The sequence below is a fragment of the Biomphalaria glabrata genome, chromosome 8 (genome assembly GCF_947242115.1).
Source record: "Biomphalaria glabrata chromosome 8, xgBioGlab47.1, whole genome shotgun sequence".
Classification (NCBI taxonomy): domain Eukaryota; kingdom Metazoa; phylum Mollusca; class Gastropoda; family Planorbidae; genus Biomphalaria; species Biomphalaria glabrata.
This window is the reverse complement of record NC_074718.1, coordinates 6061678-6086243: the sequence shown is the minus strand read 5'-3', so window position 1 is coordinate 6086243 and position 24566 is coordinate 6061678. Positions and strand designations below refer to the sequence as shown.

At 35.4% G+C, this 24566-nt stretch overlaps 2 protein-coding genes across 3 annotated transcripts in view; both read left to right on the top strand.

The window, feature by feature from the left end:
* The first annotated feature begins 1811 nt into the window (after positions 1-1811).
* Positions 1812-12413, top strand: LOC106057301 (pirin-like). 2 transcript variants are annotated; one of them, XM_056038999.1, is made up of 9 exons: positions 1812-1944; positions 2433-2532; positions 3808-3900; positions 5321-5401; positions 6578-6781; positions 7008-7137; positions 8039-8124; positions 8820-8886; positions 10635-12413. In XM_056038999.1, the coding sequence occupies exons 2-9, from the start codon at positions 2443-2445 to the stop codon at positions 10742-10744; spliced, it is 861 nt and encodes a 286-aa protein (XP_055894974.1). In that variant the 5' UTR covers positions 1812-1944; positions 2433-2442; the 3' UTR covers positions 10745-12413. The 2 variants fall into 2 exon arrangements, with proteins under 2 accessions (XP_055894974.1, XP_055894975.1); XM_056039000.1 differs by lacking the exon at positions 1812-1944 and adding an exon at positions 1965-2212.
* A 3997-nt stretch (positions 12414-16410) lies between these two features.
* The window catches only part of LOC106057302 (actin-2-like), a 32822-nt gene continuing 24666 nt past the window's right edge, over positions 16411-24566 (top strand). The window contains exons 1-4 of the mRNA XM_056038167.1: positions 16411-16965; positions 17879-18102; positions 20353-20453; positions 20570-20986. Coding sequence (XP_055894142.1) covers positions 16840-16965; positions 17879-18102; positions 20353-20453; positions 20570-20986 — 868 coding nt within the window. The 5' untranslated portion in view covers positions 16411-16839. The remainder of the gene's footprint in view (positions 16966-17878; positions 18103-20352; positions 20454-20569; positions 20987-24566) is intronic.

Below are 24566 nucleotides of genomic sequence, written 5' to 3'. Positions count from 1 at the left end.
CACGAGGTTCTGTCAACCTAGGATTTGAAGTCTGGACTTGGCGGCTTGTGCGAAACGTCACAAAACTAGACCAATCGGACAGAAAGGCAAATACCAGCACAGTGCTGTGGAGCACTCAAAAGCAGAATAAGACACACAGAAAGTCTCTGGTCATCCACTGCACCCAATCTCGTCCCCGGATGTCTTGACCAAATCTGGCTTCCGGAAAAGGATGGGCTTTAGGGCGAGAGAGTGAGGTCGAAGTGTTCCGCGAATCCTCCTCACTTAAATCAAAATTCCAGCCTAAGTCATCCACCCAAAAAAAAAAAAAAAAACGCTTCAGGGACACCCTCAAAGTTTCTCTAAAGGACTTCAGCATAGACCCAGCCACCTGGGAGACAGAGGCACATGACAGAGCATCATGGTGTCGCGCTGTGAAAACTGGCGCACAGGTTGCTGAGGAAAAGAGAACAACGCTGGCAGAAGAAAAACGCCAGATAAGAAAAGCAAGGCCAATGACACTAGTTCCAGCTGGAATAACCTGCCCAGTGTGCAGCCAAGCATTCCGGACTCACATAGGTCCCACCAGCCACATGAGGAGGCATAAAACCCCAGTGCAAAGCCCTCAGACCCTTGGATGACAAAAGTGGTCATCATCGAACCACGATGGACGACTATAGGGCCTATATATATATATATATATATTATTGTAACTTCTACTATTATGTGGCATGAATGTAATTTTCCTCTGGGCATTAAATGCTTACATTACTACATAGACTTTATCAATATTATGATCATAGCTAACACCAGGAAATCAAGACAAATCTTTGCTATTTGCTACCTCAGTGCACAATAGTAAATAAAGTGTCGACTGCAAATCTATAGTGCTTCTCATTAGTCTGGCATGGATGACACTCAGTTGACAGGGTTTAAACTCAGGAGCATATTGACAACAGTTAGAGGCACATACTACATGGCCAATCAAACTGTTATCATCAATCAAGACAAAGAATATGTAAAGTCAACTAATTCTGTTGATATTATTACCACCTGTAGGCCCTAGCTATTTTTTTAGCCTATATGATCTGTTGGCAGTCTTTCTTTGACTGCCATTGTGATTTTGTTTTGAATCTCGATAGAGATGCGGTCTTTGTAGGATATACCTAGTATCCTTCTACAGGATCTCAAATGTATCTATTGCTAGGATTCGCCTCTATAGTTCTGCAGTTAGCGTTCAAGATTCGCAAGCATTAGGGGCCTAAAAAAAATGTGGCCATTATCAAAGAGCGTATCAGTCCGTTTTAGTGGCGCAGGCCCGATGACTATGCCTTTGTCTTTCAATATTTTTTGTAAGATTTATCTGCTTCCAGCGCGCATGGCAAGTGCTGGTGTGGACTGTGTACTTATGTAAACGACTGTTATACCAACGTATCCCATAAGAGGATTTAGTAGGCTGGAGTAGCTCCTGCGGTGAGCATAAAATTTGTGGGTGGTAACGATTTTTTTCTCGGTCAGGTAACGTGAAGCTTATTACAACTGAAAGGATCATATTAAGGCTGCAGAGTGGATACCTTTTTTTTTTTTTTTTTGGTTGTTCAAATAGGTCAGGAATTGACCTATTTGAAAGGTCTCTAGGTGAAAATATTTATCCTTTACTAATTTCTTACCTATTCTCCTACTTTAGTACCTGGAAAGAAAAACTAGTAGCGTCATATTGTGTCTATATTATTACGTTATTTTAATATAATTTTTAAGGGAGGAAATCGAACACCAGAGTTGGCAAAGCTAAAAGGACCGGTTATGTACCTTTGAAACCTATTTATAAATCTGCTAATGTCATCGTCAGATGTAAACAATGAAACAGCAGTTTTACTTTTCAAAACATCAACAAAAACTGCTGTCTCACATCTAGGACAGTTATGAATGTCATAAACTAGAATCTATACTAGACTATAAATACAGGTAACCAGCTTTGTTCATAAATCTCTATAGACATAGAACAATAGACTCTATACTATTATCTATAGACTAGTCACTAGTATAGATAAAATTAGAATTAATTAGATGAAGATCTAGATGTAGATCTAGTAATAGTATTCAGTATTAGTATAGGCATAGGGTTATTTCCGCACTAAATTTACGAAAACTAATCTATTCTGTCTCAATCAGACTCAGACATTTTTTTTTATAGTATTTATATTTATAGGTCTTGTACTATAATATAATTAAGGTGGGTTAGGAGTTATAGAAAATAGATCTAGCCTTTACATAAATACATTTATGGATCATAGTTGGAGGCTAATAATAATATACTTATATAGTTAATATAGGCTTACATTTTTTCTTAGACCTTTATAATATTATATTGACTAGAATGTGAGCTCCTCTTGTCTCATATTTATAAAAATGTATTTATTTATCCATTTTAAAATGCTTTTTTTTTCTCACAGATATCAGATAATGTCTCGAACTGTTAACCTAATAGTTGAAAGTGGTGACCATGAAGATGGTGCAGGAGCTAAAGTACGAAGTGGCTTTGGATATGGAGAGGTTTGGAGAGTTTCAATATTTTTATTATTATATTATTGATCCTCGTGTAGGATGGTAAGGATCGAATGGCAGTGGTAGGATTTGAACATGAAGCCATTGTTATAGCAGCTGGAGTGCATAGCACATGACATATGACATGACCAGGCAATAAACTGTTATTATTAGCATATTGACCTGGACCTGGTCATGAGTTAATTACTGAAAGCCTGCACATGATGACCACTTGATTCAATGATTTAGATCTTTTCAACTTCTTAAAGCAAACTGGAAGTCAAGATCTAGCTCTGCATCACTGCAATAAATTAAGTTTAAGAATTTAATTCTCTAGACACAACTTCAAATCAATCGATGATGTCTGCCTTTTCGTGAGCTATGTGTTCTATTCTGAGATCTTGATGGTCACTAGCATGTTCAAATCTTTCCCACCGACATCTCTTGCTTTCCTGCCAAAGGCTTGAGCTGAGTCTTAATAATCTTTATTTCTGAATGAATGTCTGACGCCTTACAAGTCACAAGTCAGTCAAGTGTTTAAATGTTTGCTGAAGACAATCCATAACTATTAGATATCAAACAAACTATGTTTTTACCCGTCTTTGCGCAGGGTTTTTTTTTGTTATAAAAAATAAAAGGCATCTATGCTGTTTTAATTTATGCTGTTGTATTTATGTGTATTTTTCTGTTGTGTTGTCTTTATATGAGAAACGAGTCCTTGTAATCACAACAAATTTTCGCAAGGATCAATAAAGCAGTCTTAGTCTTAGTCTTAATAGTTACTATTTATGCCAAGATGGCTCATTGACCTAAACCTAGTAAACTCTTTTGTTATATGGCAACTTTACATATCCTAAGATCACTACCATTATCTAAGGAACATTCATGTCAAGTTTAATTAAGATTGGTCAATAGTTTTGATTTCTATGAAGGACATACATACTCCTTACATTCAACTTTATATATTAGATTATCAGATCAGTAATTCAATCCAACTGCATTTCTATTTTTTCACTAAGATAAATTAAAACTTTATTTTACCTTCAAATGCTTTCCGTTGTGTGTTTTCTGCTATTTGACAGAGTAGGTTTTTCTCTTGCTAGTTAAAACAAGTGTTTCACTTAGCTTCTTAGTCAGATTTTATAAACAGAGTTTACTAGGCAATAATGCAATGTCACAGTATAAGTAATCTCAAAGAAAATAGTTTTTGAAAAGTTGAAGAAAAAAGTTGAAAAAAGATGTTTTGTAAATAATCTTCTGAAATATTATTTTTGTTCATTCCAGTTACGCAACTTAGACCCATTCCTCATGATTGGTGAATTTATCTGTAAAGATCCAGAAGGATTTCCTGACCATCCTCATCGGGGTTTTGAAACTGTAAGTTTTTTTCTGAAGTGTAGTGGTATTTTTATTATATTTTTAATTACGTAGCACATCTCCATTCTACTGGAGCAAGCTCTCTGCACTCTAGCTAGTGTAGTCCTATCTGTTTTGTAAACATCTGGGGGAGATGTATCTGGAATGTTTCTGTGCTGCCTTAAGGTGCTCATCAATCACAACTTAGCTAAGCTTAAGTTTAAGAAAAAAATGTTTATTTAATATAATGCAAGTCTAAGTCAACTTTTATCCACTCTGTGGTTATATTTTTCTTTATGTTGGTAGTATTGTCAGGAAGCTTAGATGATGTGTGCAAGTTTTAATTGTTGTTATGTCTGTGCTGGTTATATCCACCTAGGTTACTTTCATTCTCATTGTGGTGCTGTTAGCATTGCTGCTCCTCTCTGTTTGCACCAAAGAAGAGCTACATTTAGTGACCCCTTTTTCGTGGTCAAACATTAAAGGCACATGTGACACGATTCTGTTGGACAGTTGAGTGACTATTGAAAGAGAGGCACATTGTCTGCTAATAAGTCTTGGTTCTGCCTATGAAATCATCCACAACAGACTTGGATTTTATAAAGTCTGTGCAAGATGGATCCCAAAACAACTCACACAGTTGCATAAACATTTGGATCACTATGGTAATGAACTTGACATATTCCTTTATCATCACTAATGATGAAACATGGATTCATCATTTTATGAGCCAGAGAGTAAACGTCAGAGTATGAAATGGAAACATCTAAATTTTCCCTTTAAGAAAAAGGTTCAAAAACCATCCGTTCACAAAAAAACTAATGCTTACAACTTTTTGGGATTCGAAAGGCCATAGTTCTGGAACATTATCAGGAAAGTGGCACAACAATAAACATTGCACATTATAGTAAGATGCTTGCTGACAAGTTAAAGCCTGCAATTCACAGCAAAAACATAGGACTGCTGTCAAAATGTGTGTTTGTTGCACGACAATGCCAGCCCACATACTGCCACACTGTTGAAATGTTTCAGAAACTCAACTTTAAACTACTAGATCATCCTCCATATAGTCCCATCGATCTTCCACTTGTTTAATCCACTCTAAGAGGCATTTAAGGGCCGTAAATGTTCCTCAGATGATGCAGTGAAAAAAGCAGTGCATTCCTGCATCCCAGCTCAACCAAAACCCTACTTTTATGAGGGGTTCAGAAAACTTGTATAATTTTGGGTTTACAAGCAAGGGGAAAATATGCTGAAAAATATTGTACCGATTTGTATTACAATTGGAGATAAACATAAACTTGCCCTCGTATATCGATTGAGATTAACCTTGAGCATCTCAGGAAGTCATACATCCCACTATATTTTCAGATGTCTATTATTTGAATTACTTTAAATACTTTGAAAGCACTATTACAGTCTGTGTCACTTCTTTCATTAGGTAACATACATGTTGGAAGGAGAAAATTTTCACAGAGATTTTATGGGGCATAAAGGAACACTCAGACCTGGGGATGTTCAGGTATGTCTTATTTGATTTTAGAAATATATTGTATTTACAGTTTTATAGAAATCTGTTGAATGAATGTGATATAATAATTCCTACATGTATCATCTGTAGTTATGTTTTTGTGCAAACCCTGTTATTGTAATGCTTAACTGTACAGTTGGTTATCTACTGCAAAATATGTGCATACTAATAATAATAATTTAATTTATAGATCACTATTAACAAACATGATGTAGGCTCAAGGCCCTGTGATAACACTACAAACATAATCACAACGGCTAAAATGACGAACTAATCTAAAATGTTTTGAACAGATAGGTCTTACTTTTCTATTTGAAATAGTGTAGCCTGTTGTCTGTCTGAGTTTCAATGGGGAGTGAGTTCCAAACCTTTGGTCCTTGTACTGAAAAAGACTGCTGACCGTAACTTTTGACAGAGAAACGCTGCATCACTAGAAGGATTAGATTCTTGTCAACTCCTAACTTGAAGAATAAATTTAAAAAAAAACAATTCTAGGTCTATCAATGATTTGACAAGACAGCAAAATGTAATTTGGAATTACCAAGTGTAAAAAAATAATGAAAATATAATAATAATAATATTTATTATCATTGAGAAAATTGTTTCTAATCGTATCTCTTAAACATTACTTGTGAAATTTACATTAAAAAGTTAGATTTTATTCAATGATTGAATTTAACTTTTAAGGGAACAAATGAGTTTTTGTCTCTGTTTTTGTGATAGTAAAAATTGTGATCCAGAGCTTGTTTTTTTTTTAGAATTAAAATCTTAATCACTACAATAAAATCAAGCACACTAGACTGAATTCAAATATTTATTAGTTTAGCAGATCCTTAAGTTCCGGGCCTCTAGCATAAATAACACTGGCCCACATTCTGTCACTCTACTTTCAAATCAAAACAAACTAATCTAATTTTTTTCTATAATCTTAAAACGTAGGTGACTTTTTGGCTTGTTAGTTTTGATCGTTCCTTCAGGATTGAAGATTTATATGTCCTAGCCCAAACCTCCAGCAGGATGGGCAGGTTTAGAACCCTATTGACCATTGAGAATGCATTCCAGAGCGCAAACCACATACGAGGCAGCCATCCACACAATTAATATTTCTTCTTTGCAGTTCAAATAATTTTATAAATGTTTTAATGAAGACATTAACTTTATTTTCAGTGGATGACTGCTGGTCGAGGCATTGTTCACTGTGAGATGCCTGGCAAGGATTTAGCCTGGGGACTACAACTCTGGGTCAACCTCAGAAAATCTGACAAAATGACTGCCCCTGCCTATCAGGAGCTAGAAGATAAAGATATTCCTAAGGGAGAGAAGAATGGTGTCAAAGTTAAGGTCATTGCTGGAGAAGCTTTTGGAGTAAAAGTGAGTAATTGTTGTTTTGATATTCCTTATTTTATCAGCTAATACATTGATTTCTAGTAATAACTGACACATAATGTTTCTTTTTTTTTGTTGTTTTTCTATTTTAATTTTTTTTTTATTTCAATCATTTCAACATTACAAATAATTTAAAAGTTATTTGTGTAATAAGGAATTAAAAAGTTTTTTCAATATATTGAAATCAAAATTGTTAATTTTTTTTTTTTAGTCTCGAGTCTACACTAGAACACCAACATACTACTTAGACTTCAAAATGTCTCCTGGGTCCCAATTAGATCAGCCTGTACCTAAAGGCTGGAACACATTCATTTATACTTTGTCTGGAGAAGCTTGGTTTGGTAAGTAGTTTTCATAATTACAACAGAACCCACATAATTTGTTGTCTCAGATGTGTCATCATTATCAACTTAATTTAAGTGAGAGCCCGAGAGACTCAAATAATCCCTTCTTCTAAAACCCTGGACAAAAACCCTGCTGTTCTACGCAATGCACATATGTCAACAAACAGGCCAAGCAAATGTGGCTTCCCATACCTGTCGAGATGGAATTCAGCTAATTGGAGCAGTAAAAAAATGAGGCATAGATTCTTCTTCCTCCCTGCAGTGGGGGGCACAGTGGGTCGAGGTTTGCCTAAACTGCAAAGTATAAATCATCTGGACAGTGGCTTTGTGCTATTATTACTTGTTTAGGCTTGTACTGCAGAGGCACCACTGGAAGGGCCAGTCAGGGTGTTTCATGTACCCCCAGATTTTGCAGGTTTTTGAGGATTTGTACTAGCACTCAATCCATTTTTCCATTTCTATCATTTGTATTGAAGCCAGATATATCACATTTAAAATGTAGGCTGAGAGTAGGGGGAGCCCCTTTTGGGTTTATGTGATGAATAATATTGCAAGTTTTTCTTATCAGTCTGAGAAAATGGGAGAACATTATCAGTGTTGAGGTTAGTGTTTTTATGAGCTTGTGAACCATTTCTGTGACAGTGTGAGTCATTTCAGTGACAACTAGTGTGTCATTTCTGTGACACATCCTCTTTGAATTGTCTGTCAGACCTTTATGACAGTGTAAATATTTAGTTGGCCTGTGCTCTCCATCTTGTGATATTCTTAGAATCTCCCCCAGCATGAGTCCAGTCCATTGCAATGTAATATTTTATATCATATTCCTGTCAACATATATAATATAATACAAATTTATTGTAATACAAATTTTAATGTTTTCTTTATTTTAAACTTGTAGGTCCAGAGACCGAAAGCAAATTATGTAAGGCTCATCATACCATTACTTTTAATACTGATGGGGATTCTATTCATGTACATAACAAGGTAACTTAACTTTAATTGATAGTTTTATTTATTTATGAATTTTTTATTACATTTGATAGGTGGGAAGCGTGGTCGAGAGGCCAAGTGCGCTTGAACTTGACTTGGCTGGGCTACCTAGAAGGGGGCTCGAGGTTCGACACCCGACTCGGGCAGAGTTGTGTTTACTGAGCGCCTAAAGGCAGCACGGAAAACCAATTCCTAGATACCCCCTCCCCCCCCCACCAGTCCACAAATGAGATTGGACCAAAAGCGCTCTGAGCATGCTATAAGCATGAAAGTAGCGCTATATAAAAAAAAAAAAAAAAGCTATATAATAGCATCTGTAGCACTAACTCCACCAGACCATGGGCCTGCTTTTCCCAGAATTCCCTCAAATGTCTATATCTGTGAACCCGCTAAAGCAACCAATTTTTACCCTATGTAGAACAATGTCATCAGAATCTAAAAATTATGTATGCAATGTGGTGAAATTATATATATTAACCATTAAAAATGGATGCCTTCATCACTGCATGTGTTTACATCAAATTGGTGTGGGTTTATGTGGAAAATTTCAGAAAATATGAATCTGACATGTATGCAGTATGTCTAGGTTTGTAACTCATTTACTTCTAATGAAAAGAAAATTATTTTTCAATGAAAAAAGTAATGTGACCCATCCTTTATGTGATATCATTATTGACTTATCTTGGCAGAGTGAGGAGCCATGTCATTTTGTGATGCTCTCTGGAGAGCCAATCAAAGAGCCAGTTGTTCAACATGGTAAGTCTATTTCAGCACTCAACACTTTTATCAACTTTAACAACCTTCGAGTTCATTGTCAGATTGATTTCACATTTTTTAAAATACTTTTTATTTTTGTAAAATGTGAAGCCTTTTTTTTTTGTAAACAGAGCTTTCATCTTTTTCTAGTTCTAAATATAACAAAGAGTTATAGGCCACATGGGAGAAATCAGTAGCCTCATTTTGTTTAAATGTCATACTTTTAAAAATCTGCTTTTCTTTCATTGAAACAAAACAAAAATTAAATCGCAGCTGTTTTTACTTGAATTTGTCCTGAGAAGACAATAAATTCAATTCTTTCAAAAGTGAGGGTAAAAATTTTTGCTATTAACTATTAAATTAAAAATTTAAACTGTTCACTGTTCGAAGGTGACTGACTCTGACAGTCAGAAATAGTCTAGCTTAGAGATCAGACATTCTTTAAGACTTGTATGACAGACAATCCTTGCAATACACGACTCATATAATAGATGGGAATAATATTGACTTATCAAATTTATGTTTAGCAGAAAAATAACAAGTATAGGACCACTTTAAAAATTATTAAAATACCAGGATGGAATGTTTCTGCGAAATATTATTCTCATTGTGATTGTAAATAAATTGTCACTATATTTTGAAAGCATTTCATAAAACCAAAAAAGTTTTGCCAGTTATTGTTTAATGTTAAAAAAAAGTTTCTCATTTATCATTAAGGATCAAAAACTATAAAAAAATCAATCAAAGCATTAGGGTTTATTAAAAGAAATTTCTATAAATCAAATAAGAACATAAAACTAAAATGTTATTTAACCTTGGTTAGGCCAATAAAAGAATATGCATCATCTGTTTGGGACCCCTCAACTCAAGAAGACATTAACAAACTGGAACAGACACAAAATAGAGCAGTGAGATTCATAATAAACAAATATTCACATTTGACTAGAATAACACCTTTAGTAAAATCACTAAATTTAGAAAGCCTTCAGGATAGAATACTCAAAAGTAAAGTAGCAATTATACATAAAACACTGAACCATAATCTTCAAATACAAAATTTAATAAAGTACAAAGATAAGGCCAATTCCTCATTCCATATGCTTGGACAAATTTGTCCAAATGCTCCTTCTTCCCTAGTCCTATTAGAGCATAGGATGGGTTGCCTGAGCTAGCCAGGAAAACCAGTGACTTGGCAGAATTTAGGTCATTGGTTAATATGCATGACGTGTAGGATGTAATCATCTTCTTTTTTTAATTATATGTATATGGCTCCTTTTGTCTCGAAAGGCAATGGATGCGCCCAAATGAGTCACTGGTTTTGGCTTAATCTTGAGACGGGGCAGAATCTGGTGTGGCTAATCAAGCCAATTCTAGAACGGCAGACTTTGCCACAATTCGTACATGTGTATGCCTCTGATTTAGGGCTAGCAGACAGGGCAGCTTTCTTTTTATCCCTCTTGATTAAAGCCGCTTCAATTCTTTTGTTCTCAGCAAGGGTTGTCCCAGCACGCACAGTCTGTCTCCATGCACTCCGGTCTTTGGCTATGTTTTCCCACATACTTTCGCTGATGCCTGAGGCTCTCATGTCTCGCTTGCAGACATCTCTATATGTTAGTCTTGGGCGGCCCTTGGGTCTGACTCCTTCCACAAGCTCAGCTTTTTTAATTAACCTCTGTAATATATAAGATAAGATAAGTAGCAAAGTCATCTTTAACTAAATTAATAGCTTCCATTAATTATACATCCAGGTCCATTTGTGATGACAGCACAGGAAGAAATTAAACAAGCGTTTAGTGATTACAGGAACTGCAAGAATGGATTTGAGAACGCAGCCACCTGGAAGTCTGAATATGTTTAATAATTATTTGATTATTTCTCATCATTTCATTGTTGTTGTTTTTTTTTTGTTTTTTTGTGTGAAATGGCAGATAAACATTAGAACATTCACGAACATTCAAAATTAACTCTTGAATTTCATGCCATTTGAAGGAAAATGTTAATATCCAAAAGAGTAGTAATATTTATAAAATTTTAAAATTCTTCAAATCTAGAGGTTCTTGCCTACTTACCATAACACATTGAAGAGTTAGATGTCCAAAGGTGTCCTTATTTATCTCAGAATGTATAATAAAATCAAGTGACAACTAAGCTAGCTTGTTTCACTGAGACTATTTGTTTTAATTTTCAGATAATGCTGCAAAATTTTTCCACTCCCGAATTTATTTCTGCAGAATTTATTTCTGGTTTAACATTTGGCTTACACTTTTTATCTTTTTTAAATAAATGTGTAAATTTTGGTGACTAAAAAAACATGTCCCTTGCAAAGGGGAATAATGGTAACAAGATATTAAACTTGCTAGTAAGAATTATTAATTTGGCTGTCTTCAAATGTTGACATAGTCATTTTTAACTTTGGCTGTTAAGTCTGCAGAACTTTACATTTATCTTTTCATCTTTTTATATATTGATTTGACTTTATTTGTAATATTATTTTGTTTCCCCAAACCAAGGATGACAGCAGACTGTGTTTGAACTGGGGACTATCTTTGTATCAGTTTTAAAAAAATACCAACAACCAGACCATCTACATTTCTGTATTCTATGTTGTTGATACATGATATTTTATATGTAATAATGCCTGATAGTACTGATTTCTATGTATTTTATAAACTTTTTTGAATGAATAATTTTTTAATGATGGTACAAAATGAATCTCAGCAGTATTTTGTTTTTATAACAAATGTTATTGACCAAAAAAATTACTATTTGCCCCGTAGTGTTCATGTAAGTACTCCATCAGGATATTAACAATTTAAGTTTCGGATGTTTTTTTGTAATCCTTACTTTTATTTACCGCCTTGTATGACTTATTTTCATTGAAAAATGATTTATACAAGATCTTCCTGCTCAGTCTACAATAAAAAAAAAGTACATAAATTTCGTTGACAACAAATGCTATTTATTTTTGCAGCTGTATTTGTTGTTTAGTTTTAAATCAAATTTTGTTGCTTTTTAATGTGAATGAAGGGTGTGAATTGGTATCTGTGTAAATCTGTATTTCTAATGATGTGCCATTTTAAAATTGCTAATATTTTTTATTTGTGTCAAATCATTTCATGGTTTATCAAATAAAATGTCATTAGAAGGCTGAGGATGATGCCGAGCAAGGTTTGAACTCGGGACTATCATGGTGAAGTCCAAAGTACATACCAAATGGCTATGAATGTCTTTTTTTTTTTTGTCAACACAATCACGTCTTGAATATTCTTTACAAATAGGCAGATCCGATGTGGGCCACCTCTGAGTTTGTGTGATAACACAAACTCTCTTTGTAATCTTTTTTTTTTGTCAATGTGTTTTCAAACAATATGTAGTTGGACTGATGATATGGAAATGTATGAATATATTCTGTACAAAGGATGTCTAATTGTGATGGAAATTGTATATATGATTACTGAATTTGAATGTTAGTCTACTGGAGAAGCCTAGATACATCTTGCCACAAAAATAAACTCTTTACATTCAAATGCTTTGTTCTTCATGTTCATTTATAATATATATTATTTTGTTCATTTGTGTGTGTGTAATTTAAGTTTAATTACTATACCATGACATACAATTATGTGTCTTACAGTAAAACACCTGTATTGGAGAATGGTGAACGATTGGTAAAGCACTTGGCTTCTGAACCGAGATATCTCAAGTTTGAATCCCAGTTTGGGATCTGATTTGGAATTTTCAGAACTCCCCAAGTCCACCTAACTCTAATGGCTACCTGACTTATGCTAGGGAAGTAAAGTTGGTTGTTATGATGGCCACATGACACCATTATTAACCTTATTAACTGTCTGCCATAAAAACTTTTGCCCCATAGATCACAATAGGTCGGAAAGGGGTATCTTTACTTTATTTTATTGAGTTCAAAAGTGAGAAACCTATTTGTGCTTTTCATTAATCCTTGTAATCATAGGATTCCTTGGGCTCAAGGGCCCACTGCCTCATTGTAATATTTTTTTTTTTTAAATTACATAATTATACTTACAAGAGTTTGGTATAAGTATATATTTTTCTACTTATGCGAGAATTAAAAAAAAATTGTATATCTCATTCTTGACCATTTTTTTGCATTTTATATTTACCAAAGAACAAAACAACACACTTATTAACATTAAATTATCAATAATCTTACACTTATACTATTTATATTTATTGCAAACTATTTCCATAGATAATACAATTTTGATATAGTTCATTTGTCTTTAAGAATATTTCGACATCCAACATTGAATATTGTCTCCCCTTGTCTATATTTTAAAGGATTATTTTGGTTTTGGTAGTTTTGTTTATTGTCTCTTCTAAAGTTCCAAAACCTATTCACTTCCGTCTTGTTTTCTTGTTCCACTGCTTCGCCTTTGCTTTCCAATCAATCGGGTTGGAGGGGGAGGGGGGGGAATTCCATTAATTCTTTTGTTCTTTTTGCGGCTTTATTTGTTTTGTTTATTTAGCCCGTGGCTGCTCAAGTTTTGTGTCAGTTCCAAGGGATGCAATTCTTGCGACGCTCCCTTTTGATGCTTCTTTATCTGTTCGGTCCTTTCGTAGATTTTTCGCAGGGGTCAAGTCCGTATAAAATGTATTGCTATTTAGCTCTTAAGAGACCTGAGTTGTCTCCCCTATATGTAAGTAGGTAGGTCTGTATCAATTTTTTAATAAAAAGTTCTTTTACTCTTCCTCTATTCAGTTTTTCTGTTCTCTAATAAATAGTTTTTTTTTTTGTTGTTTTTTAAATTAATTTTATAAAAATAATTGATCGATTAACGAAATAGAACTTGCAACGTGCAACGATGGGTCAGGAATGTTACAATTTATTAAGATATTTTAAATTTAAACTTTAACTATAATAGCATTTCCAAAAGTAATAAATATTATGTTTTTTTTTACTAAAGTGTAGATCGTGTATCAATGTAACCCCCCCTTTAAATGCTGCATTGGCAATACTTTTATTTACAAAGCTTTCTGGTTTTCACTCTGTCTGTCTGTCTGTCTGGTAAAAAGTGTGTGCACGTTATTTCTCCCACACACAATCTCGGATCAAGCTGAAATTTTGAACAATTTTTTTTTTTTTTACCTGACAAAACAAGAATCCATTTTTAAAACATTAATCAATTAGTTTCTGAACTATTGATAATTAATTAGTTTGTTTGGTATCGAATAAGTCACAGAAATTATATAGGCCTTCCTTCTCCCTTTAGAACTTCTCATGTGACCAAATTGGCAAATCCTTGATGCACCGCTGCGGTCACTGGTTGAGCATCTGAAATCACCAAGCCCTGTTTCACTTTCACCCTTCTTTCTACTTCTGGTGTGTAAGCCTTCTGCAATTCAGGATCCTTCCTTTACTGTTGCTAACCAGCGCCTCTTTTTTTTTCCCAACTGTTTTCCCTGATAGCAAAGATTTTGGGCCCAGTAAGGGCCCCAACTGGGCCAGCCCATACTAACCGTATGGGTCCCAACTGGGGAATGAACATTGGCCCAAACTTCTCATGTGACCAAATTGGCAAATCCTTGATGCACCGCTGCGGTCACTGGTTGAGCATCTGAAATCCTAACCCTAAGCCCTGTTTCACTTTCACCCTTCTTTCTACTTCTGGTGTGTAAGCCTTCTGCAATTCAGGATCCTTCCTTTACTGTTGCTAACCAGCGCCTCTTTTTTTTTCCCAACTGTTTTCCCTGATAGCAAAGATTTTGGGCCCAGTAAGGGCCCCAACTGGGCCAGCCCATACTAACCGTATGGGTCCCAACTGGGGAATGAACATTGGCCCAAACGGGTGCCCTTAGGGCTGAGTCTGGGCTCAGTCAGGGGGCTCAGAAAATCCCCTTGTGAAACCCGTGTGGGACCAGTAAGGGGAATGACTTGTGGGCCCCAGCAGGGCCAAATATACTTGGCCCTTTGGGGGGCATTAATGAAAGCCCAAATGGGGCCCTTAAGGGGTGAGTCTGGGCTTAGTCAGGGGGCCCAGATGACGCCCTGATGGAAACATTATGGGGCAAATTAGTGTCGTTTTTGAAGAGCTTCATACCAGCAGCAATGTGAGGTTTTTACTGAAAGGCTCAGAGAATAGGAACTTATTACACCACAATTTGATGCCGCATTACTAGGTACGCCTCTGGTTGATATTTTCTATGTATATATATAATTATATATATATTAATGGAGTCACACACATTCTACATTATTTTTGTTTTAATCACTGAGTATTAGAACTATATAATTGGAGGCACGTGGCTGAGCGGTAATGCGCTTATGGCTTCCGAACCGGAGGTCCCGTGGTTCGAATTCATGGAGAAGACAGGGATTTTTAATTTTGGGATCTTCGAGCGTTTTGAGTTCCCCCAGCTCTAATGGGTACCTGACATTAGGTGGCGAAAAGTAAAGGCGGTAGGTCGTTGTGTTGGCCACATGACACCCTCGTTAGCCGTGGGCCACAGAAACAGATGACCTTTACATCATCTGCCCTCTAGACCACAAGGTCTGAAAGGAAACTTTTAATTTTTACTTTTTCACTACAACTAGAACATAAAACATGACGTCAACGTCGTCAGTTACTATAAATAGATTTTCTCATTTGAAACATCACAATTCTTTCAATCCATATAAGGTAAAACTGCTTTTTAAAACAATCTGCTAAAACATAATAATTTTTTTTTTTTAAATGCCCTGCTGCTCGATTCCTTTTCAGTGGTAAAAAATTTTTTTATACGAAGTTGAAGAACTGGAACTTAGTTCCTTGGTTCGACTTTTCAGCTTCAGCGGTTCTCAAATCCGGTGCATTGTTTTGTGAACATAAAATCACGCAATTTACGCTATGTAGTGTTTCTCATACCTTAAAAAAAAAAAAAAGATAAAAAATGAAAAAGATAAAAAATGAAGGTGATCAGTTCAATAAGCCCCACCAACCCCCCACTTCCACTTTATGCCTTTCTGATAGGTAGGTTACTAGGTGGGATTTATAAGGGTAAGAATCAAAAAAAGGAAATTTAAAGAGAAAAACATAGATCTTGGCCTTCATAGACGAAATGTACTCGTAAAGAAAAGACGCAAGCTATAAAAAAGAACAAAGAAGCAAAATATTTTTTTAAAAAATCCTTTAAAAAAAATAATTTAAAAATTATGTAAAGGGGAAGAACTCCGTCCTTGAAACTATATCTACCAATTAGTGCCGATAATGTACAGATTATTTCCCTTATTCGATACCAAAGCAATATAATTAATTACCAATAATATAATATGGAGTATGTTGATTCATGTTTTGTTAGGTACAATAAATCATTGTTTAAAGCATCAACTTGATCGGAGAAGCGAAGAACCGAGAATGGGTGTGGGAGAAATAACGTGTAGGTTTCCACACTTTTTACCAGACAAACAGACGGACAGACAGAGTGAGTTGATATAAGATTTGTAAAAAAAAAAAAAAGAGTGTGTGTGTGTTAGACTGAGAGAGAGAGAGGGGGGGGGGGGGAAACCATGGTAACAATGAAGAAATCGAGTACAGTTAATAAGAAAAATAATGCAGATAATATGGAATATTAAAAATAAAAAACTGGGCCAAAATATAAAGTTACGATTTCTCACACAATCTAAAGCTCCATTGAACGAATCACTTATGTGTACCCGGGATTAGGTTATCGACCATGACTATGCCGCTATATTTACAACTCTACCCGCTGCCCAGAAACTTATATGGCTATGTCGGCTGCTTCAGTCCTAATAAGGACAATGAGTCGAATGGATAATTCATCGAAGTATTGTGCTCGGGTACTGGTGCTAACAAGATATAAAGGCTGTGACAAGAAGGTGAAACTTTCAGAGTAACAGAGAAAGAGAATTCACTTTCCACTAGTACAGACATTAATTGTTCGAATAGACTCACACATTCTTTGAAGAGAAAAAAAAATATGTACGACGAGGAGGTTGCTGCTTTAGTTGTAGACAATGGGTCAGGAATGTGCAAGGCCGGCTTTGCTGGGGACGATGCCCCAAGATCAGTTTTTCCTTCTATTGTTGGGAGACCAAGACATCAGGTTTGTTGTTTGTTGAGCTTTGACAAAAACAAATTCTAATAGAATATAAATAATTGATCAATTAATTAATTAATTATATAACTATTCCAAAAAATGTTTATTTTAGTATAATTTTAAATTAGCTATAGGACCTAAAGTTTGATTTTGCTCCATTACTTTAAATTTAAAAAAATGTTATGTCATATTTAATTACCTCTTATTAAAATTGACAGTGACAAATTTAGTTTCATGCATTTTATCTAAAATATATCCATTATCCACTATAAGTTTATAACTTACCGAATTTAAAATCATATAATTACTATATTAGTTTTGATTTAACATCAATATGGTTGGACTTTCTTATTAGAATCTAATAAATGACAGATATTAGAAAAAAAAATTACTTTAAAAAAGGGGGTGATTTTAAAGCCAAGTTTGTTTCAGCAATTAGATCGATGCAACTTTTCTAAAGGAAAATAAAATGTTTTGTTTCAATAAATAAATAAAAAAAAATTCCCTAAGGGTATTATAAGTAAAGTAAAATAATACAAGTTCCTCTTTCAGACCTTGTGGTCTATAGGGCAGATGATGTAAAGGTCATCTGTTTCTGTGGCCTACGGTTAACGAGGGTGTCATGTGGCCAGCACAACGACCAACCGCCTTTACTTTTCCCTAACTAATGTCAGGTACCCATTAGAGCTGGGTGGACTCAGAGGCGCCCGAAGATCCCGAAGTTACAAATCCCAGGATTCGAACCCCGGTTCCCGGAAGCCAAGCGCTTTACCTCTCAGCCACTGCGCCTCCATGGGTATTATAGACGACATAAAAAGTTGATTTTTTTTTTAAATTAAAAAACGACTTGTAGTTACAAAACTTGTTGCTATGTTACACAACATTACCATCTATTTCTTTTATACATTTATATTCTTAGATTTTGATGGCTGGTATGGGTCCAAAGGACAGTTACATCGGGGACGAGGCGCAGTCTAAAAGGGGAATTCTAACCCTCAAGTACCCCATCGAGCACGGCGTAGTGACCAACTGGGATGACATGGAGAAGATCTGGCACCACACTTTTTACAACGAGCTGAGAGTGGCGCCTGAGGAGCACCCTGTGCTACTGACCGAGGCGCCGTTAAACCCCAAAGCAAACAGGTAATTACACATTGACTAACATAAAGAGTTTCTTGTAACTATCAATAAGATCAATACCTGAAGGACATGAATGAGCTTTACTTCAGTTATATAAAGTTGGTCACGTGACTTGCCTGATTGTGTAGCAGTATTTCTCAAACTTTTAACTTAACGGAACGTACATGCTGAGTATTTAAAGGAAAACTTTCCTTATTTTTTAAAGAGAGATTAACTCACGTGATGGCCTACTAGTTAATTATTTCATTAGTTCGTGGAACACCTATTCAGGCCTCGCGGAACACTAGGGTTCCCCGTAACACAGTTTGGGAAACACTGGTAGGCAATACAATGCCGTTGTAACCTAACGGCTGTACGTTGCAGTAACAGTGGAATATATTACGGCTAAGCTCAGCTGTAAATAAGTGCTTAAATAATTATGATCATTATGCAGATAAGGTTGAGCTCTGATAGAATACAAAATGTTTTATACAACTCGAGGTGTTGTCCGTATTCTTCTGCGGCTGATTCCTCTAAAACTCTTGCTATAACAACATTCACATTCACCTATCCTTTAGTCTGTTGGGCGTTGGGGCACCACACAAGATCGGTTGACCGTCTTTCTACATTCATCCGTCTTTCGCCTTGGGGGGATCTTATTCAATGCCAGGGCAGTCCATTCCAATATGTTGTTTTCCCACCGCTTTCTATGTCCGCCTCTTCTTTTTCCTGGTACTCTTCCCTGAAGGAAGGTCTTTACCAGCGCTGAGGACCTTCTGATATGCCCTTAGACTTTATTTTGCTTTTTTTTTTTTTTACAGTAGTTAGCAGGTCATCGTAGGGTTGAATCGCTGTATTAATCGTGATTCTAATCTCTTCGTTTTTTGATGCGGTCTTTGTAAGCTTATGTGATATCTAGGATCTTTCTGTGTCATCTCGATTCCATTGCGAGGGTCTTCCTCTCTAGTTCGAAAAGTTGGCATCCAAAATTCGCAAGCATACAAGAATTATGGATCCCTTCAGTCTGATTTTAGTGTCCAGAGATATGCTTTTGAGTTGTGCAAGTACTGCGACGGATTGTGCAACATTATGGCGGTAAAAACCTTAATTCTGCTCCGTCATCGGTATTGAGAAAGGGAACGTAACGTTGTTCTTTGCATTTTGCATTAGTGGGAAAAGGGAACATACTTCAACAGAGTGTTTATCTTTGCATTTTGCATTAGTGGGAAAAGGGAACAGAGTGTTTATCTTTGCATTTTGCATTAGTGGGAAAAGGGAACAGAGTGTTTATCTTTGCATTTTGCATTAGTGGGAAAAGGGAACATACTTCAACAGAGTGTTTCTCTTTGCATTTTGCATTAGTGGGAAAAGGGAACAGAGTGTTTATCTTTGCATTTTGCATTAGTGGGAAAAGGGAACAGAGTGTTTATCTTTGCATTTTGCATTAGTGGGAAAAGGGAACACAGTGTTTCTCTTTGCATTTGGCAGTAGTGGGAAAAGGGAACAGACTTCAAAAGAGTGTTTCTCTTTGCATTTTGCAGTAGTGGAAATAGGGAACAGAGTGTTTCTCTTTGCATTTTGCATTAGTGGGAAAAGTGAACACAGTGTTTCTCTTTGCATTTTGCATTAGTGGGAAAAGTGAACACAGTGTTTCTCTTTGCATTTTGCAGTAGTGGGAATAGGGAACACGGTGTTTCTCTTTGCATTTTGCTTTGACCTAACAATACTGTAAATACCCTAAAAATGCCAGCTTTATAAACTATATGCAATAGAAAGTAATAAGCTGCCACATTAACAAAAGTCGATTTCTGCTTTATCGATACAGTGTGGTACGGTACATTTCAGACCTTGAGATATTTAGGTACTGATTATGTCATCTGTTGCTATGGCCGACGATAAACGAGAGTGTCCTGTGGTCAGCTCAACGATCAACAATCTTTACTTTCCAAACGTATTCTAGGTATCCATAGAGTTGGGTACACTTAGGGGCGTCCTAATTTAAAAAAAACAGAGATTCAAAATCCTGCTTCTGGTAAAGTGTGAGCATACCATAAGTAAAATAATGCAAGTTTGAATTATTTTTTTCATAAACGCAGTTAAAATACAAATAATGCGAACACAGGCCAAGAAATAAATTATAACCTTTGTCAAATCATTTCATATCACATATTTTAAAAGTTGTTTTTTAAATTTAAAAAAAAACAACAACAAAAAAACAACCTATGTCTAGAAAATAAAAAGGTCTAATATGTTTCATACTTATATGTTCAACAGAGAAAAAATGACACAAATTATGTTTGAAACATTCAACACACCAGCAATGTATGTCTCCATTCAGGCCGTGTTGTCACTCTATTCCTCTGGAAGAACCACAGGTTTGTTTCGCTTAAAACTACTACTTGATATTTTTTTATACCGTAGTATAGATTAAAATCACAGATATAGATTACTATTGCAAAAGAAATTAAAACATTTGTTTTTAAAAACCCAGGTATCGTCCTTGATTCTGGAGATGGTGTGTCCCACACAGTACCTATATATGAAGGCTATGCTCTGCCCCATGCAATAGCCAGATTGGATCTCGCAGGACGAGATCTCACCGAATACATGATGAAGATTCTGACAGAAAGAGGCTACTCCTTCACTACCACCGCTGAGCGAGAGATCGTGCGTGACCTCAAAGAGAAACTCTCGTATGTTGCCCTGGACTTTGAAATGGAGATGAATACGGCATCTACTTCATCGTCTTTGGAAAAGAGCTATGAGCTTCCAGATGGACAGATCATCACCATTGGAAACGAGAGGTTCCGGTGTCCAGAAGCACTCTATCAGCCCAGCTTCCTTGGCATGGAGACTCCGGGCATTCACGAAGTGACCTACAATTCCATTATGAAATGTGATGTGGACATCAGAAAGGATCTCTATGCAAACATAGTTATGTCAGGGGGAAGCACCATGTTCCCTGGAATAGCTGACAGAATGCAGAAAGAGCTAACAAGTTTAGCGCCAAGTTCAATGAAAATCAAAGTGATTGCTCCCCCTGAGAGGAAGTACTCTGTCTGGATTGGAGGCTCCATCTTAGCCTCACTTTCAACTTTCCAGCAGATGTGGATTTCAAAACAAGAGTATGACGAGTCAGGTCCGTCGATAGTACATAGAAAATGTTTTTAACTCATGTTTTTAACTCATGTTTAATTGTTATCCCTGTTTACATAAGAAAAGGAAAACAATTTCTATTTATATATTTTATTTGAGATCCAATATTTTAATGTTGTCAACTAATTTGTCGTTTGAATCGAACATTATTTTAAAAAATATATACATTTGAATGAATATTCTTTTAAACATTATTTAGTCCATCTGATACATTTAAAATAAAGTCCTTTGCAGCGTTGGATTTACCTATAGACAACTTCAGTTATTGCTTAGGGCCCCCCACTTGTTAAGGGTTCTCCAGAAATGGAAATATTTTCAATCGTTTGGAAGAAAGGGCCAATGAAAATTTGCCTTAAGTTGATAACAAGGGGCTCCATATCTTAAAAAGTTTAGGGCCTCATTAAGTCTACATCTTGTCCTGGTCATTTGAATGTTTTGAATAGTGTATTCTATGGTATGGCATACAGTAAGCCTATTATACAAAGACCACACCTCAGTTACTTTAGTTTTCCATTTGTACTTATGGGCTGAATGATTATTTTCAAATAAAGTACAATTTATGATTAAAATAAATAATGCATGACCATAGACATGAAAATATCAAGACTGGACGAGAATTTATGTTTTTAACGCAATGTTATAAAAAAAAACCTTTTTCCCAATACTGGGCTGTATTATACAGTAGTTATGGAGAGTATAGTATAAAACTAAAAGTGACTTCCCTTAGAGCTTTAATAAGAGTTACGTACATAACATAGGTCTGTGATCTGATATTATTGGATTGGAACTTGTTTCCGTTTTCCACTCTAGGAATAATATATTTAGATCTGTGGTCTTTATATACAAAGTAAGAAAGTAGACTATATATAAATAAATATAAACATATATATTTTTGCCATTTAATTTTTTTTTTCATACAGTCTTAAAAAAAAACTATTATTGATTATATTTTGAAATGCTTATAAATTAAATTAACACATTAGCACCATACATGAAGACATTCTGGGATGTGTATTTAGTTGTTAATAATACAATTGGATCTTATCATCTTTCAAATATCAACTTAAACAACTTTTATTTTTAAAACTGCATTTTGTATTGCGTCTCAGTGCTCAAAGTCTAATGTTTAAGTGGTGATAAAGTGCAATGCTGGTTTGTACAAAAAAATGTTCATTTTCATTAAACATGCATGTCGTGAACTTAAAAAATGTTCATTTTCATTAAACATACATGTCGTGAACTTAAAAAATGTTCATTTTCATTAAACATGCATGTCGTGAACTTAAAAAATGTTCATTTTCATTAAACATACATGTCTTGAACTTTAAAAATGTTCATTTTCATTAAACATGCATGTTGTGAACTTAAAAAATGTTCATTTTCATTAAACATGCATGTCGTGAACTTAAAAAATGTTCATTTTGTTGTTTTGTAGTCTTAAACGTAAACTCTAATGGTCACATCATAAGGTCCTCAGGGCTAGCAAAGCCCATCCTTCAGGGAACAGTACCAGGAAAAACAAGAAGAGGCAGTCAGAGAAAGCGATGGGAAGACAACATAAAAGAATAAGCAGGCCTGTCTTTGAATGAAATACTATCCAAGGCAAAAGACAGAGAGGAATGGAGAAAGGCGGTCAACAGATCTTGTATGGTGCCTCATTGGTTCTTATCGTTCTGACATAGCATATTATCAAATAATCGAATTCAATCCTTCATATCTTCTGGTCCAAACAGACTCATTAACAGTGTGGGCCAATAGTCACGCCAATATAAACTGTGGGCAATAGTTATGCGTGCATCAACTGCGGGCCACTAGTCACGTGAACATCAACTGTGGGCAATAGTTATGCGTACATCAACTGCGGGCCACTAGTCACGTGAAAATCAACTGTGGGCAATAGTTATGCGTACATCAACTGCGGGCCAATATTCACGTGAACATCAACTGTGGGCAATAGTTATGCGTACATCAACTGCGGGCCAATAGTCACGTGAACATCAACTGTGGGCCAATATTCACGTGAACATCAACTGCGGGCCAATAGTCACGTGAACATCAACTGAATGGGAAATCGTTGAGCTATTTGGTCATTGATGCAGATTGAAATTATTCATAGAAAGATGAGACAAACTCATTCAATGGGTATTGTCTTAGTCACGTGACCCACCACCAACACAGTTGTTTCCGTGATATATTCAAGACTTGGCACGTTCAATCTGTTGCCTAAGATCTATGCATTTCTTTCCTTTGAAAAAAACCTGCTGCTCAATGTTCAGTCTTGGCAAGGTGGATTAAAGAAAGAAGTATACTCTCATAGACATAAATAAATATAGACTGGCCGATTAAAGAGTTTTATGAAATGAAAATTTGTGACTTGCAATTTTGTGTACTTTATTATACAGCATTTATGAGCAGTATAAAAGTTAAGTATTCATATCTATTTCAGCCACACACCTATATATATATTGTAAATAAGGAGGCAGTGTAGTTTTGTTTAATCTCTAAGAATTGAAGATCATTCAATTTTTCATAATTCGGAAATCCGAATACGATAGATATACATGTTTTCAAGTTACATGAAGTTACTTTCTTCGGCCAGTCTATATTTATTTATGTCTATGTATACTCTCCTTTGATTCAATCAGAAACACTTTTTCAGCAAAAGCTATTCTCAGTATCTAAAGAAACTATCGCTTTGTCTGAGTTTTATTTTTTGTTTAATCAATATAGTAAGCAGGGTCGGATTGAAGAAAGAGGCCAGGCGGGGCTACAGCCAAGCGGCCCCCACAATAGGGATTTTTTTAAAATTCAATTTCGACGCCTCAGCAGCTTGAAGTTTTATTGTTGCTTTTTTGTTTCGCATTTTTACCAACAATAATTTAAATCCTACGGTAGGCAACATTGTCGCGGTTAAGAAGTGTACGCTTGTAGCGTGATCGTAATATATAAATGTAGCTTTCAGTTTGCTTATGTGTGACAACCCAGAGCTTTACCTTCAACAAACTCAAAAATATCATTGTTTTTTTTTTTTTTTTTTATTAAATATGCATATTAAATATTTATCTTATTTCCTTCTTCTAAAATAAAACTTTTTTTAAGCTCTAAGTTTTAATGTTAAGTCAATTTTTATTAAAGTTTTGAAAGGTGTGAGTGGCCTCCACTTACTGAAATCTAACCCTAATGATAGGTATCTTTTTTTTTTAATTTTTATTTGTACTGCATCCTACTTTGTGTCCTCCTTTGTAAGGTTGCGTCCTCCTTTGTAAGGTTGCGTCCTCCTTTGTAAGGTTGCATCCTCCTTTGTAAGGTTGTGTCCTCCTTTGTAAGGTTGT

Bases quoted from the DNA above. Each gene is read 5' to 3' on its own strand.
- LOC106057301 (XM_056038999.1), top strand. From the start codon at position 2,443: ATGTCTCGAACTGTTAACCTAATAGTTGAAAGTGGTGACCATGAAGAT. The intron at 3,901-5,320 runs GTAAGTTTTTTT...TTCTTTCATTAG, and splicing joins CTCATCGGGGTTTTGAAACT to GTAACATACATGTTGGAAGG. The intron at 7,138-8,038 runs GTAAGTAGTTTT...TTAAACTTGTAG, and splicing joins GTCTGGAGAAGCTTGGTTTG to GTCCAGAGACCGAAAGCAAA.